At 42.7% G+C, this 13,670-nt stretch overlaps 1 protein-coding gene across 1 annotated transcript in view; it reads left to right on the forward strand.

The window, feature by feature from the left end:
* wwox (WW domain containing oxidoreductase) overlaps positions 1 to 12,637 on the forward strand; it is a gene marked incomplete at both ends in the record, with an annotated part of 120,481 nt that extends 107,844 nt beyond the window's left edge. The window contains one exon of the mRNA XM_079224341.1: positions 12,446 to 12,637. Coding sequence (XP_079080467.1) covers positions 12,446 to 12,637 — 192 coding nt within the window. The remainder of the gene's footprint in view (positions 1 to 12,445) is intronic.
* Positions 12,638 to 13,670: the final 1,033 nt, after the last annotated feature.

Below are 13,670 nucleotides of genomic sequence, written 5' to 3' on the forward strand. Positions count from 1 at the left end.
CTCCACCTGTCCCTGTGACGGGCCTCTTATCCTCTATTAGTGTAGTTAAACAGGACAAAGTGACTGTCCATATCACGGGCCTGACTCCTCAATCTGTCACTCAGCCAGCGTTATGAAAGTATTCTCATTCTGTTTGAAGATGGGAGATGAAAGGAGGACGGCAGTCAGGGACCTGGTTGGCCTGACTGACTGTATTAGACTAGCCGATCCTGGAGAAAGAGGTACGAGGGAGGAGAGGGAAGGTGAGGATGTTCCTGCCTAACTGGATTAGGGGAGGGGGTGAAAACAAGGCATATGTAGAGCAAGGTTCTGTGCCTGTCTTTATTAAGGGATGGAAGGCGTAGCAAAGTGGGTGTGGAGGCTGGTGTGTCTGTTCAAGACAGGTGTTGGTTTGCTCTCCGGTTGCACTTTCGTTTGAGTTGAAGGACTCGCGTTTCACAGACAGAAGTAATGATGAGCCAGCAACAAAATAAAAAAACTTCACATGCCGAAACACAATCTTCTGATGCAACAGAGAGAGGAAGACAGACAGGCAGGCGATCAGAGCACAAGGTTAAACAACTCACTATGCTGCTGTATCTGCCTTACTCTGTATACGCAGCTGGACTAGTTGAAGCTGTATTGAAGTTCGGGCAAAGGGTTTCAAACAAGTGATATATGACGTCTCCCATTTGGCAGACATTTTTATCCAAAGCCAACACCAGAGTGAAATAGTGTGACTGAGCTGAATTTATTAATCATTCAATTAACTAAATGTTCCTTCTTGTTATGGTTCAGATGAATGGACTGTCAGTCTTTAATGCAATCTAATTCTCAGCACACCTCAAGAGAGATGTTGAGAACTTAACTGCTCTGCAACTCTTTCATTTCTCTCACCCTCATTTCACCTGCATTACTCATTCATCTGTGCGCTTTTGTCACACTCATTCTTGCTTTATTATTTCTCTGCATCTTTTAGTGTAAATCTGGATTCTTCCATACTGTAGCGACAGTTTTAAGTCGCTCTGTAGCCTACAATCTTCTTCTCTCCCCTCTGTGTCTCTTTCGTGGTCTTCCTCCGTGTCTTTGGGGCCGGCCGGTAAAGACGGTCGGGGCAGTCGATCGTATCAGCCTATCAGGCCAGTTCAACCATAAATTACCTGCAGCTAACAAAGCGTGCTGCCGTATCTATTACACAGGCACTCAAAGTCACCCCGGCCCACACGGCCGGGCTAAACATCCTCACACACTGGATGATAGCAGACCAAAGAGAGTGCAGGGAGAGTGTTTGAGCGAAACTGGTTGGTCGCACTCCGAGATTTCAATATTCATAGCATACAACTTTAAACATTCAGTAACAAGCAGCAAAACCGTTATATGATTTCAGAACAGATATGTCTGTTTGACATATAATATAGCATATACATAATATGTATAATGCATTTTTAACTAACCACACTGTACTTATGGCAAAACAAAAGCAAGTAAAACAAATGTAGTAGAAAAAGAAGTACAAGAAAACAAAAACCTGTGAAAACCATTATCCAACTTGATGAATACAGCGTAAAAGGCTGGGTCATTTGTCAATTTAGATTTGCAATTACACTGAGAACATCCAACAGAGTAATTTTTCACCACAATTTATCTCTGAAACACATGCACCAAATTCCTAGGGTTGTTCAATTTAGATTTTTCTATGCAAACATATTTGTTAATGGCGTATTTGTCTCAATCACTTCAAGCATGACTAGTAAACTAAAGGGGCATACACTCTACTGTCATGAAGCACACAAACACAATACTCAAACATCTGGAATGTGGTATTTGAAAAATAATCCAGGATTTATTTATATGGGATTTCATACAGCTGTTCCTGTGTGTTTAACTATTAGTTGTGCAGAGACAGAGCTGTGCCTTTTCTGTGTCCCAGCTGTGTGTGCAGGTCTGTGTTATTGGCTAATTGAGAGCGTGTTCTGTGCTGCAGCTCTGCCCTGGAGGTTAGTGTTAGCACACACACACTGTAGCAGGACAAATGAGAATACACCCCGCCATCTGCCCAAGAGAGACACTCCCTCGCCCTCTCCTTGTCCCTCTACCCTTGTCCCCCTCCTCTCCTTTTACCCTTTTGGTCTCATTTTATTCCGTCCTTTATTCTCCCACTTCTCTCTTATCACCCTCCCACACCTTCTCTCTCTCCTCCCCCCCATTTTCTATTCTACTTTTCCATTTTAACAGTTTTTTCTCTCTGTGTATGTACACCTCTTTATTTCCTTCACTCTTGTTTCCTCCGGGCTCCTTCCTGCCACCGGCATCTCTCCATCCTGAGTAAGTCCGTGGGAGGTGTGTGTGTGTTTAGATGTGGGGGTTCAGACTGTCGTGTAAAGGTGTTAACGTAGTCCGACCGCAGACTTTCAGAATGTTCTTTGGGCGCGATCCATAGGGGCTGACACCGAAGGTGACCCCCGGTCGGTAACCTTGGAGACCAACTTTATTAAAATGAATTTGAGTAGAGGGGCTGTACTGACAGCAGCATAATTACATCGCAGAGCATCAGCACTAATTTATGCAGCCCGCATTCAACCGGTCAGGAGCACCGAGATGGGGTCAGCGTGGACACACACGGAAACACACACACACCCATACACAACATGCCCACAGGGGCATATTGGGAAACACACACACATACACACACACACATACATACACACACACACACACACACACACACACACACACACACACACACACACACACACACACACACACACACACACACACACGTGGATCAGCATACCAATACTAATAGGTAAATACATCCAGTTTGTTCTTCTCCTGCACAATGCGGTGGCACTCTGTAGTGCTTTTACTGCTTTGAGGCTCAATGTGTGTTTGAATGTATGTGCATGCATATGTCACCTGTGAGTATATTTAGCAGTTGTATAGAGACATGTGATATACAGATCAGTGTCATAATACGTGCAAATACAGACCGTAAATTCACAGTGTTTCATCAGTTTTCCCACAGAGAAAAATGTTGTTAACATATGTGAACATTTTTGCTATAGTAGTCTTCCTTTTTCTAATTGAATCTAATTCTACCTATTGAAGCCATCTTTGATGGGAAACTCTCATGCAGTGTAGCAAATACGCAAATGGGGATTTAAAGGTAAAGTGACCAACCTTGACTGTTCATTGGTTGGGATAACAACAGACTACATGAATTATAGCAAGTAAAGGTCAATGCTCAGAGGCTCGCGTTGCAGTCCTTTGGGGCTTTTGGCCCAAGAGTAACTTTACTTTATTGCTTTCTTAGTTTTCTTAATAATAATACTACTAATAATAACACCTTTTGCCTTGAGACCAAGTGTTCTTTTGTTTAAATGACCAATCTCCTCTTATTCTCAGGTTTTCTCACTTGCAAATGAACACACACACACACACACACACACACACACATATACATACATACATATACATATATACATATATATATATATATATATATATATATATATATATATATATATATATATATATATATATATATACACATGCATAACCCACTCAAATTTAAATGTGACTAATGAAAATACATAATGAAAACATTTCCTGCAATCTTGTTGATTTTGGCAGCTTTTCATTCAGCATGCAACTAACATATTGTGATCGCCATCACTTTTATTCATGTATTGATTAGAAAGGTCCATGGTGCTCATTAGGCCCCATTAACAAAGATCCATGAATGGAAAGGAAAACAAAACAACTCTAGTAATGTGTCACTGCTTTGCATTCTGCAGTTCTGTCATCTTTCCCCTGATCTTCGCTTAGCTTCTGTTCTGATGAAGTTTCCAGCACCATCATAAACCTGGTGATGACCATTCTTACCCATAGAGGCTAAAGAGACAAAATAAATGTGAAGCTCTGGAGTATCAGAAGGAAGAGAGGAAGAAGGGGTCAGAGGAAGAGAAGCCGGAGAAAGTGCTATAGATGAGGTTAAAAAAGGGGTGAACAGGGGGGACATGGATATAAGTCACAGCTCCAGTCACTTCATTGTAGCCGTTGTGACCAAGGGCACACTAATCTATCCCATTAGCAGATCTCCCCGACTCTCATAATGTTACCGCTAGCTGCTCTCCTGTGACATGTTCCTGGTTGGTGTGTGTGTGAGGGAGAGAGAGAGAGAGAGCAAGCGTGCGTTTGTGAGCGAGTGTGTGTAAGAAGAGACGGTGTGAATGAGACAGAATGCTGTGCCTGTGTGTGTGTGTCAGTGTGTGCGTAATGACAGTTCAGCTAGTTGCTCTCCTGTGAAAATGACACGTTCCTGCCAAATTAATATCATTACTATCAGAGTTTAATGGGCCAGCTCTGCCTTCTTATTTAAAACAGAACATCCCTCTCTCGACCTCCACCACGAGGGAAGGGGAGGGGGGAGGAGAATGGGTTATGAGCAGGAAAGGCAATGTGAACAGATTCTTTTTTATTTCCTACTACAGCCAGAGAGGAAGATGAATTTAAGATTAGCAGGTTATGATGAGCTTGAAAGCAAACAAACAGATTATTGAGAATAAAAAATATCATTCAGCCATTGAGGAAAGATCTTTGACCAAAGAAATGAGGACAAATATTTTTATTTGCAACTGCAACCCACTTTCTGTGCATTCAGTGGGACAATACTACTTATCATTCACAGTTATTTTCCAACCATGTCAGTCATTTGCCTAAAAATACATTTCCCTTTCAGCTTGGTGTGATAACTTTAAAATGTATCTCTGCTCTGTTGAACAATAGGGCTTCTTTCCCAGTTGTAATGTTAACATTTGGGGATTTTATTCGCAGTAATTGTTACAGCCGGGTGCATGTCTGCTCTTGAAGTGGTGGCTGCTATCATCACCGGTATTTAACATAACAAAAAGCCAGATCATGTTTGCATTGGGTTTTTTGTGTTAGGAAAAAAAAATACTTTGAATTTTTTGTGGCAGCTTCGAGATGTTTGGCTCTTGGATATATTTTCTTTCACAGCTTGTGTATTACAGTATTCCTTTCTGGTCATTGTTGTTCTTTCTTTTACAGTTCTTTACAGTATATGTGTGTACAGTTTCAGCAGTCTGTTAGGGTGTCATTCGTCACTTGGAGTCAGCATTGTGATAATGAGTTAATTTGGAAATACACTCTGCGGGCTGCCTGTGCATGTGGCTACATGCATTGTTGTGTATGCACAGGTGTGCTTATTTACACACTGTACACACATGAATAGAACTATTGCACACTACATTGTGTGGGTGTGTGTTTTTGGTATGTGCACACCTGAAAATGTGTGTGTGTTCGAGAGTTTGTGAGTGTGTGAATATGTCAGGTTGCCGCAGGAGACCAATTAGCTGGTGCATCAGTGAGGAGGTGAACATACACACACCTGTGTGTGGCCCTATTACAGCAGCCCATCACACACCGACACACAGACAGCATTGCTATGCTCATAATAGAAACCTACTGACACTTACACTACATTGACCATATGGAATAATGACTTCACTGTGTCAAACTGTCAGACTTGAGTCACCAGCATGTGTTATTTCAACCAGGTGTTACTAACTTGACCAACTTTTGTAAATTATGGGTTATCTTACTGCAGCTGAATGGTTGTCGTTACCAATATTTACTTTACATTTCAGCATTTCTTCGCTCAGACCCTTGTGTTCATAAACCGCAGATGAGATCCACAAGTGATTTGGTTCAAACTTTGAGGTATCGTGCACTGACACAATCAGGTGAGAATGAAAAAAAAAACGATCACAGCCAATAAAGCTGCCAGGCCTCTTCATGTATAATTCAGATATTTTATGGTGGGCTATGCACCCAAATGGGCGTGCTAAAGGAAGACTAAGGCCATTTCCAACTGGAGAAAAGCCCTTTTAAAAGCTAATCCCTGTGCCAGAGTCCTGCTCCTTTTACTGCTCCTCTTTAATGAATAGGTGTCCAATAAGGCCTTTTATTGTCTTAGCATATGTTGCTTTTATTAGGGGAAAATAATTAGGTTGTGCGGATCACTTCGGAAGTCCTCTCGCCAGATAAAAATGAGATAGTTTCACAGTCGTTGCGCAAGTCCTTCTGACTCCTTGTCGTTTTCCCCTTGAATGCCTTGTGTCCTAGGTCCCTCACTACCTCCTCTCCTTCGTTTCCTTCTCTGCTCCTCTTGTCCCTCCTCTCATCTTTATGCATTCCCTCCTCCTCTACCTCTTGTCCTTTGCATTCCCTCCACCTCGTTCCTCACTTCCTCTTCTATTGTTCCCTTGAACGTGCAGGCATTAAATGTATGCAGCGATGTCGCATTGGACGGCGCACACACACACACACACACACACACACACACACACACACACACACACACACACACACACACACACACACACACACATACACACACAACTGGTGAACAATCACAATGTGACAGGAGGCTGTTGATGACTGACACTCGGTTGATCTTATCTGGTGCAAAAGGGGTAAAGAGATGGCCGCAGAGAGAAAGAGAGAGAAATAGTGCAGGGGGGTTCTCTTGTGCTTTGTGTTGTGTTCCTGTCACTCCTACACAGTTTATTCCTCCACTCCTTTCTTTCTCTGCCTTCTCATCTTCTACTACATCACTCTCCTTGCTTAAATAGAAAGAAGAATGTCAACAGGGCTCATCTGTGATCTGAGACTCCAGGGAAAAAGATCCATTTACCTCCACGAGGCGTTACTATGACCGTTTACCCATGAGACCTACACTATGCCCAGTCCTTTTAGTTATGAGGCCAGAGGGGGATGGGGCTGCAGGGGAAAAGGGATCTGCAGAGGGGTGATGGAAAAGAACCGGGCTGAGGAAGGAGCAGGGGGCAAGGTTGAGGGACTGAAAGAGATTGAGCAGGCATGATGGAGGAACAGAAAGAGAAGGAGGCGTGTCCTTCCATCCTGTCCTTAATGCCCCTCAGGGGAGTAAACTGCCTTTAGGTAAGTATTAGACATCCGCCAGTGGGCTAATGGAGAAATAGAGTAATATGAAATAGAGTTTAGTACATACAGATGACCAGGGGTAGACTAATCACTGGGGAGACCCATGATGAGGAGAGCTGGTCACTATTTGAGGATCGAAACAAGCTCTCTGTCAGATTATGGACATGGCTCCCACTCCCATAAAGGCATTAGCTTTTATTCAGTGCTGTTGTATGTGTAGAGGTGAATCATTTGTTGAGTGCTTGTGGATTATTTTATCATGCTAGAACTGAAAAAACGCAAAGCACCTTTAGTAGCTTACGTCTACTGTGATCTTTGGCCTACCTCAGTAAGGGTGACAGAGGTCAACCCAGTCTCGGGGTGAGTGTCAGGGTACTTTCTGAAGTGTGCGCTGTGGTGCTAATCTACTCTCCTCTTGGTTGAGTGGTCAAGCTGAATGGAGGGACAGGTTGTTTATCTGATGGGACCACGTTACCCAGGATTCCTTCTACAGCTGGGCCAGGCACGCTCAGTTGAGCTGTCGGCTTGCAGAGATTACCACAGCTGAGGGCAAAGACAGCTCCACACACACACGATCACAGAAAAATTGCACACAGAGGAAGTTTTTTGATTTCAATGGTTATTTATTAAATGTAAAATATCTTTAGCACAGATTAAAAATCAGACACTTCCATCTATTTGAAACATCACAGGCTGTAACAGAATCACAATCCCTTTGGAATCCCACGTTCAGGATAGCTAGTCCACGAAGCCGGGCAGAGGGCTGAGGCAAAAACGGCACTCCTCCTGATCCCTTTACTTTCCAAATGCATGATGTAGCCGTATTACATAGAAAACTGTTTTTTAGTCATCAAGTATCTTTTGAATTCAAGTATTTTACCACTTATAGATGAGAAAAAAAATCTATAGTTCACTGTTTTCCTAAAATGTGACTTTTTCAGGGGTAAAATAGTTTTTGCAATCAAATGATGAGCAATTGTTCACCTTTCAAAACTACGCAGTGGGTATTCAAATCAAAGGAGGTCACTTGTCTGTGATTGACAGCTAGCCAAAATTCAAACGGGCTCCCAAAAATGATTTAAAACATTTTTTATTTTGGTTCCAGCCTAAACTTTTTTTTTAGCTGCTGCACTTCCAGCCGGCCTTCACATGTCGAGCATGGACATATGCTGTAATGATTGGTGGTTCATGCCAGGAACTGAACTTCTCAAATTGTGTCCAAGGCATAGATAGCTTTGCCAACATATAGCGCTGCTGGAGTGCCATCACAGAGGTCAGCTGGTGAACACTCCCCCTCGCTTCTGCTCTGCCTCAACCCTCGCTGCTGTAAAAATGCCAACTGACAACAACTGACACAGATGGTGAGCAGAAACACAGAAGGACAGGCAAAGGAAGAGAACCGCCCACAGGAGTAAGAAAACAGGAAGACTCTACACACACTGTCCATGAGAGGATACTGCCTGACAATATTATCAACTCATTTGATTTCAACTTTTTTTGACATTTTTAATCGTGAATTTTTTCAACTTTTTTAAATTATTCATTTTTTTCAGCACATGCCATATGAGAATTTGGGGATTATAAAAGTACCTGAAAGAATTGCTAGGTTTTCAGCATGCATAGCTGTTTGTATTTACAGGTTTGTATGTACAGGGACGGGCCAAAAACAGACTGCTCTACAGTACTGGGTTTATTTACATCCAGGTCAGAGGGAAAGCTCAATGTCATAACTACAGATGTGCAGGTGAAGGGTCACATGCATAGGGTCAGAAAAAGCTCATACGGCTGAGTACAACTTGTATTATGAAGACACAGAACAGAACACGGCAAAGTAACATTACTGTTAATTCAACAACATCACATCTCCCCCATATACCCTTTTTGCTTTTGAATACGCTCAATAAGGAGTTTTCAGCAACTGGTTATTGCGTAACACTGTACAAGGACATTTCTATTGCAAGTCCATGAGATCCATGGGTATTGAGTCAATACTGAGATTGGAAGACTTGGATCAGATCCCAGAATAGTTCCCGAGCCGTTGTAGTGGATCCCAGGCTAAGTGCAGGCTCATCGCTGCTTATCTAGAGTCAGCTTATTGCAGGGTGTATTTTCTCAGCATTTGGGTGTGTTTTTGTTACCCACAAAAGCAGTTATACACAGAAGAACTGTCCTGCTCCTTTGGTTTGGCATATTGCTATGGCCACGTATGTTTTTAAAATGTTTAGCATTAATGATCATTTTGGATTGAGGGTTGTTTTGGTGCATGTCATCTGTCCCGCCTTCTCCTCTTCCAAAATCAGTGTGAAAGAAGCAGAGCTGTTTTACTTTTGAGGGAATGTTCAAGCAAAGTCTCAAGTAATTCAAAAAGTTTTGGTCAAGTCTGAAGTCTTCATTGGAGTCTCTCAGAGTCTCTCTTAATGCGGACTGGACTAAATAATTACATGGAACTAGTCAAACCTCTTTGATCAATGTTTTACACAGCTGAGACCAAGTCTCCTCAATGTAATGTATTGGATCTTTGAAAGAATAATACGAAATAGCTATAAATGTATATGTGGATCCATTTCTGAATAGGCCAATTGCACAGCAATAGGTAGGGCAACCCAACAATCATAAATGTATTCACAATTATTAAATAAATTCACTTTATTTACTACAGCTACAACACCTTTCCCCTAACCTGCAACATGGCAAATTGCGACATATTATCATTGAGTTATCCAGTCTGAACTGTTAACGTTTTTGTTGTCAAGTCAAGCTGTCAGGCAAGTCAGAGTCTACAGCTCTGGGTAGTCGAGAACAACTCATAAAACACCACCGATGTTTCTCTGAAAACTATTGTATACAATGTAATGATTCGCATTTAGTTGCAGAAGATAGAAAGACACACAGCAAAATCCTTCAGTTTGTAGACAGCTAAATTTACAAGCGTAATCTACAGTTCCACATGGGTTAGAAATGGCTGTTACACCACAGATGTGTATGATGCACACTAGTTCAGTGATGTTGCCTTTCATATAGATTGTCCCAAATTTTAATTTGCGTATCGGTTCGTGCTCGTGTGCAGGCGCATGCTCGTGTTCAGGCATGCACATATGGATACTGTATGTGTATGTGTCTAATTGTGTGATGTAAGTGTATTAAGGTTGTTGCACCCCCTCTTGTTCTCGTTCTCACTACCTCACACACCGCTTGCCTCCCTTCTGTACACACACACACACACACACACACACACACACACACACACACACACACACACACACACACACACACACAATGATAGATGGCTGTGGTGGGTGGTTGAGAATGTTAATGCCTAATCTCATCAGCCTTATCTTCTACAGAGGTCAGAGGGTCAAGTGGTGAGGGGGATGAGCTAAACACCAATAAGATAGCACATTGCTGGACGTACAGCACAGTCAATGTACTGCTCCATGCACTGCTAACCGGACTGTTACTTTCTCTCTTTTTTTTACTTTTATGGCTACTGAGAAACGGTGGTCATAAAAAAATGCCGAAACATCATTATGAAGTCAGCCACATAAATGTGGATTATGAAAGTAGAAGTTTATCAATATTCCAACTTGCAGCAGGACCAGTGTTTGGTAACTGGACACAAACAAACTGCTTTGAAAGTCAGCCAAGTTCAAGGGGGCGTCAGCGAGTCAGAGCATGCAGCAGTGAAATCTTCAGTGAAGTTTAAAAGGCATTTAGCTTTTCAGACGTGCTAAATCAGATGCCCTAAGTGAGGGAGATGAGTTAAACTGAGCGCGTGTGAACCTGCAACTCAGAGACACTGCTTGGCATTTGTCTGTCTTTGATATGACGACATGTGATGTGGATGAAGTTATCGCCCCGCTGGCAGGTGAGACAGACAGCAGCGCACAGAGAGATGCTGCCTTTTCATCTGCTGTTTACCAGCTCTCCCATCACACCGCACTTCAAACACACTCAATCTGCTGCTGCGACGTTACACACCAGGGCTCCTCCTGGCGGAAGTTTACTTGGAGCTTAGAGGGGGTTGTGTATCTGTGTGTGTTGATGGGAAAAATATTTCTTAGAATCTGGTTGGTGTGTGTATTTCATTCATTGCAATTTGCATTTATGTGCATATTTTTGTACTTGCATGTGACAGTATAAATGCTTTAGACTGCGATGGATCTTTCCACTTCATGTGTGTTTGTCTCACAGCTGCTTTAGGAAGCTCTTCAAACAGTTGGCATGTAATGTGGCTCCATTATGCATGTGTGCATGTTTGTGTGTCTTGCCCATGTCTGACGACAGCGTATGTGAGGCTGTCTCACTGTTTGCCAGTGCTCTGTGCTAAACATTAGTCCTTAGCCTCCACATCAGTGTTCCCTCTCACTCTCTCTGCCCTCCGTCTCACTTTTGCTGCCTCTCATTGGGAGATAAAGAGGCGAGCCATTTCATGTGGCCGTATAGAAGTCGTCTCCAGGCCCGGAGTTTGCAGGGAAGCTGTCACAGCAGCTTTTAGCCCGAGCTGCAACATGAAAGATCCCTCTTTGAGCAGTTGGGTTATGTGTGTAATGCTCTCTGACGTGTTTATTCTGCTGGAGTTTCAACTTTCATTTTCAAATGTCACATACATTTCCCTCCTCCAAGTATATCCCAACTAATTACTGACTGATGGGACAGAGTGTATTAGAGAACTTAGCAGGTTGTGTCCAAATAATAATGTTTTACTTCTACAGTGTGTGTGTGTGTGTGTGTGTGTGTGTGTGTGTGTGTGTGTGTGTGTGTGTGCGTGTGCGTGCGTGTGCGTGCGCATGTTTGTGTACTGTTTGTGAAAATAATGCTTATCTATAACCAACCAACGTCTGGTCTCAACACATACGGAGGTACAGAATTAAACTTGCATCATGTCAATACTTATTCTCCACCTGGCTGAACCCATATACACATCATGTGAAAATATACATGTTCATGGCATTAAAACCTGTTCTTTTACACTAAACTAAATAAAAGCTGTGGTTCCCCTAGTGATTCCCATCCAGACTGGTGTAATTGTCATGTTCTCCACTGTGAGTCTTTACATCTGTAGCAATCTCATGGTCCCATATCGCCAGAGGTCCTGTACACACCGGGTACAGAAATAAATAAATAAATAAATATATGTATACAAATATATGTACAGTGAGGGGATATGCTGTTCCCATGGTAATATGACCCAGTCATCATGGGCTGCAGGAGAGGGGAGCGACAGCGTGTTGTTTTGTGTCTCACTGTTGATACTCGGTCCGGCTGTCTCTTTTTCTGCGTGTGTGTAGATTCTCAAAGAGGACATAGCGGTTTGGTCGGTGTCCGCTGTTCGCACTCTCTTTGTGTCTGGACAGGACTCGTCCTAATGTCCGAGACAGTCATTTTGTCTCCTCCTGCAGGCTGATGCCGTCTCGTTGTCTCGGTCCCGTGATTCGCCTGCTGAACTCGTATCTCTTTCTGTGTATTTCTCTGTCCACAGCAACAAGGGGCGGCCACCACGGTGTACTGTGCCGTAGCTCCGGAGCTGGAGGGGTTAGGTGGCATGTACTTCAACAACTGCTTCCGCTGCCTGCCGTCCTTACAGGCCCAGGACCAGAGCAGCGCCGCCAGCCTGTGGGAGCTGAGCGAGCGCCTGGTTGCAGAAGGGTCAGCGGGCGTACAGGCCCTCTGATGGACAGAAGAGGAGGGGGAGGACGTGGATCACGGTGATGTCCAGTTTAGTATGAAACTGTACTCTGACTGCATAATACAAGGGAGCTGCCAAGTCCATCTGGATATGTAACGTCACTACGGGGGCTAAAACACACTACACGTACAGGAGGGGGTTTCATATACACTCTTCTGAATAAATTAAAGTTTGAGTTATGTTCACTTCTGCTGTGGTTGTTTACAATGGGAGGTGGGGAACGAAGAAGATTTGGGACGAATTCAGGGATCTTTTAAAGTTTGTTATTTCTCTGTTTGTCTCTGTAACCTTTCATAACTCTCAAGTCTTCTCTATTTAAAAGAGCAAAGTTCAAAGAAGCAAATGACCTGTCTTCCTAACAATACAGGGTTACCTAATAAGCATATACTTTATGGCATATGCATCTGTTTCCAGCCATAGTGCACTACATGGCAAATATTGTGTGATCCCAATTAAATTCAGTATCCCTTGTCTAGTTCTATGTAGATGTTTTCTATAGAGATACAGAGAGTGTTGGTTTATCTTTGTGCTAGATCTTTTTGGGCAAAGAAGAAATAAGGAGTAAGGGGCATGTGACACTCATGGATATATAAACGCACTGGGTATGATTCTCATGGCTATATACATTATTCGGCAATAATTGTATTTCTTATCAATGTCCCTATTTGTTTTCTATACAATATTTACAATATCCTGATTTCTGGGCATGTGCTAAAGGGGTGTGAATATCATATAATTGTTTCTGTTTTCTATTTGAATCAACCTACATATTATTAATGTATACTCTGGTAAGTCTAAATTACAATTTGGAGGTATTCGTGGGAAGATCCGGGTCCATTTGAATAGCAATTACAGATGGTGGAGAATCTTATTTCCAGAATCCAGGATCTTTAATTTCTGTGTTTCTTCCCTTGTTGTTGGAGTAAAAGAATGTGAGTGATTTCAGTCTCCTGTTGTTATTTTTTCATCATTGTTTTAATATTGGCTTTGCGTTGGGTGTGGATTGGTTGCCCTGAAG

Source organism: Taurulus bubalis (assembly GCF_910589615.1).
Source record: "Taurulus bubalis genome assembly, chromosome: 9".
NCBI classification, from domain to species: Eukaryota; Metazoa; Chordata; class Actinopteri; order Perciformes; family Cottidae; genus Taurulus; species Taurulus bubalis.